The following is an 11,362-nucleotide window of genomic DNA, read 5'->3' on the forward strand; positions in this document are numbered from 1 at the left end:
CAGAAGGCTTTACTCTTTAAGGGTCCTTAACCAATGTGATGCACCTCCAGCTTCACTGGCTTAGTTTTATACAACCATTGTTCGTCCTGTTCTAGAATATGCTGCCCCTGTCTGGCAAAATATACCAGATTTTCCATCTTATAAGATTGAGAGCAATCAGAAAAGGGCTATGCGCATCATTTTTCCTTTAATGAATTACAACGAGGCATTAAATGCCCTTAATTTAAAAATTTAATCTAAATGCCCTTAAGTGACAGACGCGCCCATCTATGCCAGGTTTATATTGATAAACTCCGGAATGAGAATCACCCTTTGCATTTTATGCTCCCCAAACAGGAGGAGGTTGTGCATAATTATAATCTTAGATCTGGCATTAGCCACTCCACGCGTCCTACCTGTAGGACCAAGTGCACGCAAGAGTTTGTCACGCATAAGTATACCTGGTGGCTTGTACAATTATATTTTTTAGATAGGGCTCTGCCGCCTCATTCGGATGCTCGTATGCTAGCAAATGAGATGGGGGAGTATTTGTTCACAAAATCACGGCTATTAGGTCTGCGCTGGATGCGGATGCAAGTGGCGCAACTTCGCTTGCCACATCAGCCTCAACGTGTAGTGAATTTTCTGAATTTTCTCCACTGTCTGAGGAGAGTGTACGGAGAATTGCTGCCTCATGTGCAAAGTCGTGCGCCTTTGATCCCCTACCATCGTCTATTCTGTCCTTCTGTTTGGATGAACTGCTCCCTGTTATTAGGAAAATTGTCAACTTGTCTCTTGAGTCTGGCGTCTTTGCAGAGGACTGGAAGAATGCTTTCGTTCACCCCTTGCTTAAGAAAGCAGGACTCAAACCTATTAACAAAAATTTTAGACCGGTGAGCAACTTGCAGGTTACATCAAAGATTACGGACAAGTCCGTGGCTATCCAATTACAAGATCATATGACAGCCAACAACTTATTTCCTGTCCTCCAAAGCGCATATCAGCAGAATCACAGCACTGAGACAGCGTCATTAAAAGTTAAAAACGATCTTCTGCTAAATATGGACAAAGGTCACGTCACATTGCTTGTTATGTTAGATCTCAGCGCTGCGTTTGATACCGTAGATCACGGTATTCTGCTGCACAGGCTGCAGTCCAAGCTCGGCCTTCGGGATAAGGCTTTATTATGGTTTAAATCTTATTTGGCAGGAAGAACGCAGCAGGTCTCAGTTAACGGATCGCTCTCTGATAACTTTAATCTGACTTGTGGGGTCCCACAAGGTTCTTGTTTGGGCCCCCTCTTATTAACCATCTACGCGAGTTCGCTGTTTGACATCTTGAAATCTCATCTGCCATCTGTTCACACCTATGCGGACGATACGCAGCTATATATATATCGTTTAATCCCGTTGATAAGACCAGCGAGGCTGATGCTGTGATTGCGATTGAGAACTGTATTCGTGACGTTCACCCATGGATGAGAGATGATAAGTTAATGCTAAATGACGATAAAACTGAGTTCTTGATCATTGGCACGGAACAACAGTTATCAAAGGTGTCCGTTGACAAGATCAAGATCGGCCAAGCTGAGGTATCGCCTGCCTCTTCAGTGCGCAATTTGGGCACCTGGTTCGATTCTCATCTTGACATGTCGACTCATGTGTCTAAGACTTGTGCTAGCGCGTTTTATTAGTTGTACAATATCCGGCACATTAGGAAGTATTTGTCTCGCGAGTCCACCGAGAGGCTTGTTCACGCATTCATCACAAGCAGGCTTGACTACTGTAATGGTTTATTGTACGGTGCTCCTGAGTATCAAATTAAGAAACTTCAAAGAGTCATGAATGCCAGTGCTCGATTGGTTTACTGCGTACCTAAGTATTGTCATGTTACTCCTTTGCTAAGAGAACTCCACTGGCTACCAGTGCGCTTGCGCGTAGATTTTAAGATTCTCCTTGTTACATTTAAGATTCTTCACGGTGTTGCGCCTAGCTATCTTAAGGATCTTGTCTCTGTCTTACCGGACTCACGTTACCAACTACGCCGTAACAATAATGGTATATTGTTAGAAAGGCCTCGGCTAAGAACAAAGAAGACTTTGGGAGATCGCGCGTTATCGATGGCTGCCCCCTTTTATGGAACAGCCTTCCTCTTCCCATAAGACAGGAAACATCAATCGACTCTTTTAAACGCTCTGTTAAAACATATCTATTTAAGAAAGCTTTTAGTTAGATTATTTATTTATTTATTTATTTTTAAATATTGTAATTTTACCGGGTAATTTTACTGGTTTTTAATTTTATTAATAATATTGTAATCCGCTTTTGAGTATTTTTATAGAAAAAGCGCAATATAAGCATTAAATATTATTATTATTATTATTATATTTTCTAGTATTTATTGGATATATTGTATTATATTTTAGTATATGTTTTGTAAATAGCTCTGTAATTCAGCCATTCTGTATATTGCTGTAATGAGTCTTCATAAACAGTCATCATTATTATTCACCATCCGACATTCGAGTTTCGTAATTCAACATTGTTGCTTACGATGTGACATTAGCGTTTCACAATGAGACATTGGAGTTCTACCTTCCAACATTTCTGTTTGGTACACCACATCCAACCTCCCCAATTGTACACCAGTTTTACATTTTAAAATATTAGTTTACACTCATTATTCGAGTTTCCCATTTGTAATGGCAAGATTCCATGTGAGATTCAAGTTTTAAATTGAACTTCACAGATGAATAGTTGACCTTTAGTAGTGAATCTGCTTTAATAACAGAGCATGGGCGCAAGGAGTAATGCAAGCGAGGCACATGAGACAGCTCCAAGGCAGCACATGTACGTTGGATTCCAATGCAATAAAGGCAGAACAGCTACTTACACTTGCAAATGAAGGTCGGTAATGTAATAAAACAATAATTGATTGTTTTGTATGTGGATGGTCCGCGTTGAATTGATCCGCACACATCATCGCGTAGCTTATTTCACTAAATATATAACTAAATTGGACAAAAAGATCATATAGAACAAAACAGAAGCAGTAGTTTGTATATAAACTGCAGGATTGCAAAACTGATTTCGTTACAGGCAGTCAAAATCAAAAAAATTCTGCTATTCTTGTGGAATTTTCACTCTTTTAGCTGTTTTCTTATCTCTTAAGTTAATATTTCTTTGCTTTCATCACTTTTGGCGATTTGTTCTTCCTATTTCAAGATAATAAATCAAGCTTAAAGCAAAATCCTGGCCAGGAGATTGTCCCTTTAAATGCGTGGCAGTATGTTAACAAAGGGACTATTTGATCCAATACGTCTTTCACAGAAGCAGAAAGCTCTATGACACCAATGAAAGGGTTAGGTTAGGGCACTTAGCGGGAAAGTGACTATCGAATGTTGACGGCAAAACATTCCCCGGTCATGAATTCCATTCCTATGGGGTAGGGTTTTTATCCAATTGCCATTCTTCATGGGGATTGATTTGACATTTGGACAAATTCCTCTAATGCCCTGTCTCTCCAGGGGTTGGATATCAATGCCAGCGGAAAGCAGGTAATAGATGTAATATATAGCTTTAGCCAGGGCTAAAAGCGAAGTTCCCATTAAATTTATAATTTAAATCAAACAATAAACTTGTATTTCACATTTCAGTTAACGTTAGAGCACATTCATGTGACTTTTGAGGAAAAGGCTAAGTGATTTTAGAGAAAAATAATTTGCAAACAGCGTAAGATAGCCCAAGATAGCCTCACATGTACAACCCCACAACAGCAATCATCTTCGATTACATTTAAGAGCCACAATGGCTCTTGATCACTGTAGATTAATTAGGCCTGGAAAAAAAATCAGGCCGAATTTTTTGCATTCCGCAAGTTTACAAAATCTTGCCAACAAATCTGGGTGCGTGTAAACCAACCTTTTCATCACTTATCAGATGTGATGTTTTATAAAACAGTACTATGAGGCACTGTTTTTATCATACAGACAATGGACAGAATGCAGTATTTCACAATTTTGCAATACAAGCTACACTCATTCAATATTCAGGGAGATCAAAGCATGCGTGGGCTTCTAGCTAAGCCGTTAAAAAAATTTCGAAAGTCACCTATACGGCCAGCCGGTTCTCTCTTTTGCAGTGTGAGTGTTTGAATGAACATTAATAGGGTTACGCTCCTACATAATAAAGAATTTATTATGTTTATTTTTTATTCAATGCTTCTATAGATATGTGTAATCTTTAAAAGCATTTGATACATGCAGCATTTTGAGTACTCGTGCAAGCGATGTTCACTGAACGACTGATAACAAATGGCACAGCGATTAAAATTACAAGAGAAACTACTAACAATCAATAAAAGAAATATAATTTGGTGAAACATATACAGAGACAAAAATTTTCTTTCACAAAGACAAGTATTAAAGTGTCTCTAAAAATCCTGAGTCTTCAAGCATGTTTGCTTCTTCTGAAAGATGAACTCGAGGCAAGAAAATCCCTCAAAGCTCTAACTAAATATAGTTTGGAACGTTTTCTTTCTATTTGTAGTGAGAAAATGTCTAAAGGCTTTTTAAAGTTCTGTAAGGTTATATCTAACAGATACTCGGTCAGATCATTGCCTGAAATCTTTTTTTTTTTTTAATTATTATTATTATTATTTCCACAACAAGTATTGACATACATTGTAGTAGTACATATAGTAAAATAAAATCACAAAAAAGTCACACAAGATATTTGATTTCCAGTCAAGGGATTCTACATTTTACAAAGCAATTGAAAAACGTGGACATGTTTCGAGTATGGAACTAATTTGTTTGACTAAACAAAAAAATCAAATATTGTCACAAAAACAGAAAGGTACGAGACTAAAATAAACAAATAAATCAAGCAAAAGTATATACATATAGTAAAATAAAATCACACAAAAGGTCATACAACATATTTGGTTTCAAGTTAAGGGATTCCACATTTTACGCTTCGTATATATTGTTAGTGCAACAGATTTTGTGAGAGGTTATTTTTAAAGCAAGACCATTTCCGTACAAAGACGTTTGAGTCGTTATTGTGGAATGCAATATGCTTTTCAATTTCTATCGAGTTCATAAGTACCTGTATATACACCTGCAGCTTAAAAAGCTTGTTCCCAAGTCTGCAGGTGTATATGTAATGTCTAGCTATAAGCAGTAGGTGATGAAAGAGAAGGTCTTTTACATCGTCAATAAGACCGAAACAGAGAGACAAGGAGGGAGAGACGTTTTCTAAATCTTTGAAATTTTGAGACATCCACTCGAACATGCTCTTCCATAAGTTCTGAGTGTATTTGCAAGTCCAGAATAGACGAACGAGGGTTTCTTTTTGTTCCTCGCAAAAGGAGCAGGAATCTGTTTGTTTGATACCTATTTTGCACAGGAAGTCATTTGTGGCTATTTTTCTGTGAAGGAATTTAAATTGGAACGCTCTAAGCTTTGACTCTCTTGTACAGAGAGATGAAAGGCAGTACGTATTTTCCCAGTTTACTATTATACTAAGATTACAATGTATGTCTCTCTCTTCCAACCACTTTCCCTGACTCCTTGATGGTATAGAAGCTTTTTCGTTTATTAGACATTCATAAATTTTCTTGGAAACTTTGGTGTGAGACAGAAGGGTATAAACTGGATCCTTTGGAGTTGGGTCATGATAGGCTGTAGAGTTAAAAGCAATTCCAAGGTTATACATGACTTGTAACGTTATCACCTGTTTTACCACCTTTCGTAAGTTTATTTGACATTATAAGAAAACTTTATACATAAACTGTTTTTGTAATCACCAGACCATTCACACTTTATCTACTAGGCTCATGTCCAAGTCTCTCAGTTATTTCAAGGCTGTAACATTTTGCATGTTACATTTTGCGTAAAAAGCTGTTACATTTCGCGTCCAAAGTTGTTAAATTTTGCGGCGTAACACCCCTCCCTCCCTTTTGATAGTCTCCCCTACCCTACCCTTACAATCTGTAGACGCGTACGTACGTACGCTCGGTCAACCAAATGAAAAGAAGTTGACCATATTCTATGAGTATGGGCTCTGTCCCACCAATACAATAAATTATTCAAGAACTTGCTAATAATTCATAAGCATGTCAGCCTATCACTTAAACGCAGGCAATTACGTGGATGAACCTTTATACCTTGTATTCTACGTTAATTCTGAAAAGTCAGGAGGGGAATTTTAATCATTTGAAATCAGTCTCATGGAAAGGCAGGGTTTAATGTAATAAACAAATGTAAACATGCAATAATCGCTGAATTTTTAATGAAAATGATTATAAATTATCTCCATCATATTTCTGTAAAGATCACAGTGACATTTGTATAAATGATACTAATATGGGTAGTAATTATTCAGGATTCTTAGTACAACAAATGATCAATTCAATATCTTTCTTTTATGATACCTGGTCTTTTGCCACTCTATTTAGAAACTTTTTCAACAATATAAGAAGCCATCAGTTTACAAAGTAAGTCATCATTTGAATGACACCAGTACCCAAATGTAAATTGGTAGGTAAGCCAGTGGATTGAGAGATGCAAGCTGTTTATTTCTACTAGTTCTCTGCCACTGGAAAAAAATTTCAGACGTTTCATCCACTGACCTGTTAATTTTGGTATATCAAAAAACTACTACTCGTTTTTTAAACATTTTTTAAAAGTTTCACTGAAGTATCCTGGCCTGTCATACAGAAATAGGACATGTAGTCGTTTGTTTATGTAAATCACATAAGGGTCCAAAATATTATATTCCTACTTTCTGGTTGGTTGCTTCATGTACATGTGTACACTTTTTTTTCTGTTGCTTTTACATTTTAACCGGATTGTCACATTTGTATACATTTTTCTCAATTCAGGATGTACTAGTGATACCACCGATGCTATTCTACAAGTTAGCAAACCATCTTCAAATGTACCTGCACCTTGTTTTGCACATGAACCTGCTACGACGCCACAGACAGGGCACCAAAGGGTGTTTAACTATTTTGCAGCAAGGAGTGTACCAAACTTCAACCCCACAACAAGACAGCCTCCTAATGGGCATAGTAAAAGGGGCAAACGGAAAGTCCAAACATTCTTAACTGAACTTTTAATGACCTCGTGTGTAAAACGGAAGGGGAGTGGTGTGTTGTGTGATGTGTTAACACTGAAGAAAGGTTTAGATTTTCTTAATAACTGCCGAATTTTGCGTTTATACGTCGTCTAATCAACACAGACATATATGAATGGAACAATTTCATTTCAATAAATCAGACTGAATAAATGTTTCCTTCACTTACCGACAGGATTTCTCCCTCCGATCAAAACATTAGGAACGTGATCTGCAAGGGAATCACGCGCAACTATGAATGAAGTACGTTTTGCAACACAATTTCAACACGACACTGACTTACATAGCAAATCAACTCCCAAAAAAGCGATAAGACGTCAGTTTTGACTTTTAACTCTTTATGTTTGAACATACCATTTTGACATGTAATTCCAATACTTAATACATACTTTATTGACTTTCCCAAGGGGCTTTTCAAAGACAATACATGATCCTATTTACAATTAAGAAATGTTTTAAAATATATATAAAATTACAATTCTTTAAGTAATTTAGTACGTAAACGAGTTTTAAAAACATCAATCGAGTTACACAGTTTAAAGGAATTGTCTAGGGAGTTCCATAAGTTCACAGTTCTATAGAAAAATGTTCTCTGACCGGCAGCTGTTCTAAAAAAGGGAATTTGTAAAAGCTGTGAATTTCTGGTGCTACGTCGGCTAACCTCTGCTCGCTTTATGAATTTTGATGTAAGGTATTCAGGGGCTTGACCGGTCATACATTTAAAAGCCATTGTAGCGTTCCGGTAATAAAGCTGACTGGGAACTGAAAGCCAATTTAGCTCCTTGCGAATTGGTGTAACATGGTCAAGTTTACGCGTGCCGCTAACAATGCGGCATGCGAAGTTCTGCACTGCCTGTAACTTGTTGACATTACATTTTGAGGTATTTGACCAAACATTGGAGCAATAAAATAACCTGCTAAAAACTAAGGAATTAATAATCATCAAAAGTGTACGTTTGTCGAAGACATGCTTGACACGGTTTATCTGGCCAAGGCGGGACATGCACGAGGAAGCGGTTTTAATTATATGTTCATCGTAAGTTAAATTAGAATCCAAAGTCACACCAAGGTCTTTGGCGGTGTCTGTAGGGACAATGTCCTTACCCATAAAGGAAAGGTAACGAAATTGGAATTTTGCACGCATCTGCCTGCTGCCAAATATCATCAACTTGGTTTTGCCAGGGTTTAGTAACAATTGATTGTTGGAACACCATTCCCCTATTTTAAACAGGTCGTCTTCCAAATCAGCAATTGCATCCAGGTTGGCTTTAAGCTCGAAGGAAGTAATGAGTTTCGTATCATCTACATAACTCTGGGTGCTGCATTTCTGTGGGATCAATGGAAGATCGTTCGTATATATGCTAAAAAGAAGTGGGCCCAAGATGCTTCCTTGAGGAACGCCACTGGTCACAGACAAAGGCTCAGATAGCGTTGAATAGATTCGTACTACTTGTGACCTGTTGCTTAGGTAACTACGAAACCATTGGAGAGTGTCACTGGAAATTCCGACATCTTGCAATTTTAAAATTAACGTGTCATGATTGACACTATCAAAGGCTTTGCTCATATCTAATAGTACAACTGCCGTTAACTTCTTTTTATCGATGGCGTTAAGAATTGTGTCTGTTGTTTCAATGACAGATGTTTCACAAGAGTGCCATCTCTTGTTACCGCTTTGACTCTTTGATAGGGTGTCATTTGATTGCAGATACGAGGTGAGTTGATTATGTACTACCCTTTCGCAAACCTTCGATAAAACTGGTAGAAGTGAGATGGGTCTATTGTTGTTTGCCTGTTCATGGTCGCCCTCCTTTAGGATGGGTGTAACCTCGGCTGTTTTCCATTTTGATGGAAAAACACAGTTTTGAAAGGATGCATTAACGATAGACGTTATTGGGTGAACAATTGGATTAAGACAGTCTTTGATGACACGGATCGGAATTTTATCTATCCCGGGGGCCTTGTTTGAAGGCATCGCTGCTATTATACGCTCTACTTGTTTATAATCAACGGTACTAAGTGTGAACTGGTCAGAGGAAGCGTATTGTCTCGGCACGAAATAATTCTGATTAAGTGTTAAGTTGCATTCATTAGCCAGGGACGTAATTTTGTCAACAGTGCTCTGACCAACAGATACGAAGAACTGGTTAAATTCGTCTGCAACAGATTTGACGCTCTTACTAAATGTTCGCTGAGATGTAGATTTATTGGGGACACACTGGCGGATTGCTTTCCAGATATTATTGGTGTTATTTGGGTTCCTTTGGATTTGTTCAGCAACAAATTCTCGTTCAGCAATTCTAATTTCCCTCTTTACTTCCTGTCTGAAATATCTGTAGGCAGTCCAGGATAGCGGGTCATTTGTTTTCTTTGCTTTTTTACGCCAATCATCCCTGGTCTTCATCAATCCGCGGATGTTGTCGGTTACGCATGGGTTTGGCTTACAGCGTGCTTTAAAGGTTTTAACTGGAGCATGACGGTCGAGTATCTCAGTAAACAGCGAATCAAATGCATAAATTTTATCCTCGACATCGTCGAAAACATCGACTATGGACCACGGTGCCAATGATACGTCGTTGTTGAAATCAATAGGACAGTAGTGTTTAAAACTTCTGGTAGTAATATAAATGGGTTTGGAGCGCGCCTTCTTCAATCTTAAGGTGACATAAATTAGCTCATGGTCGCTGATCGAGCTTTCCATAACTGTAGCCGTTTGGACTTGTCTTGTATCCGATGCAAAGATAACATCTAAAATCGATTTCGAAGTCTCTGTAACTCGTGTTGGTGTGTTGATCAATATTGACAAGTTATAGGAACGGCAAAAGTTAACAAGGGCTTTAGCTCCAGGATCGTCGCTATTCTCAAGTCTGCAGTTCAAATCACCTAATAGATAAATTGGAACATTAAACGACGAGGCATAAATAAAGTTCTCTGTAAGATCTGAATCGAAACAAGATAAAGAAGTGTCCGGTGGTCTATAGGTTGTACAGACAAGGAAGGACTTCATGTTTCTGACGTGGATTTTTAGCCACAGTTGATGGAAGCCAGAGGCCGTGATAAGAGAAATGTCACTCAAGTACTCCGTCCTGTAATTTCGTGAGACATAAGCACATACTCCACCGCCAACCCTCGCCTGTCGGTCGATTCGGTAGATAACATAGCCAGGGATTTCTATCTCCAAATCCGTAACTGAACTGTTGAGCCATGTTTCGGATACGGTAAATATATAACTTATTTTCCAGTACCGCGTTCTTTACAAGAACGAAATGCTCACGGCATTTGAGCGAGCGAACATTAAGATGTGCGATTTTAACATTGCCATTTGACTTTTCTGACTTGTCTCCACTAGAGCAGTTTGCAGGTCCAGGGTTAAGTTCCACATCATGTAGCAGTTGTATAACAGGTCTAAAGGTAGAGGTTGAGTTGGCGTAGTAGGCTGTAGTAGCGCTTGCTCGTTTCACTCTCATACTGATAGTGACATGCACGTGTGTCCGCCATTTTGTACAGTGTCTCGTATCCCAGTTTACCTCTTTAACCGACGAGGAATGCGGGAAACATAGACCAAAGTACTCGCTGGTAAAAGAATAATTTTGTTTATCTTTCCTCAAGGTATGAACAAGACACAAAATAAGTACAAGTCCAATAACTCGCGAGCTCAGAATCGCACGTCTGCCTTCCTTCATGATCGTTTTCGATATCATAATCTAACTGATACTTACACCCATCACATTTACAACAAACGTGGCATTGTGACATTCTAATATTCAATGATGATATTCAGATGTTGAATTATGAAGTGATAATGTTGTATTCTGCATGACACTCAGTGTTCTGTTTTGCAAACGAACCGTGAAGGCCTGGCCACCATTTGCTAAAATAATTATGACAATTATCGTCCCCACCAAAACATTAATTCTGAAAAGGAGAAAACATGGCGGACAACTTGCAAGGATAAGAAAGTAACTGATCCAGGGACTCACAGCAATTCTTAGGCAGTTGAATATGGAAAATTTGGAAAACGACCACAGGCCCGTAACCAGGGGGGTGCACGGGGTGCGTTGGTCCCCCCCCCCCCCCCACAGGTCCCAAAGGTCTACATTTTCATACTCAATATCCAAGTTAAGGAGCGCAGTCGGTTAAACTGAAGTTTTAAACTTAACAGTGATATTTAAACAAAATCAAAGAATGGGAAAAGCAGTAGTGTATTCACTGGGAAAATAAAACCAGCTGCACTCTAGTAGCCC

At 38.5% G+C, this 11,362-nt stretch overlaps 1 protein-coding gene across 1 annotated transcript; it reads right to left on the reverse strand.

Annotated features, from left to right (window-relative positions):
* Positions 1-532: 532 nt before the first annotated feature.
* On the reverse strand, positions 533-10,585 carry LOC140931927 (uncharacterized). Its single transcript, XM_073381617.1, has 4 exons — positions 10,393-10,585; positions 7,716-10,058; positions 7,288-7,350; positions 533-744 (listed from the first exon to the last, which is right to left on the reverse strand). Exons 1-4 carry the CDS (start codon positions 10,583-10,585, stop codon positions 533-535), a joined length of 2,811 nt encoding a protein of 936 aa, XP_073237718.1.
* Positions 10,586-11,362: the final 777 nt, after the last annotated feature.

This window comes from Porites lutea, chromosome 3 (assembly GCF_958299795.1).
Source record: "Porites lutea chromosome 3, jaPorLute2.1, whole genome shotgun sequence".
Lineage (NCBI taxonomy): Eukaryota > Metazoa > Cnidaria > Anthozoa > Scleractinia > Poritidae > Porites > Porites lutea.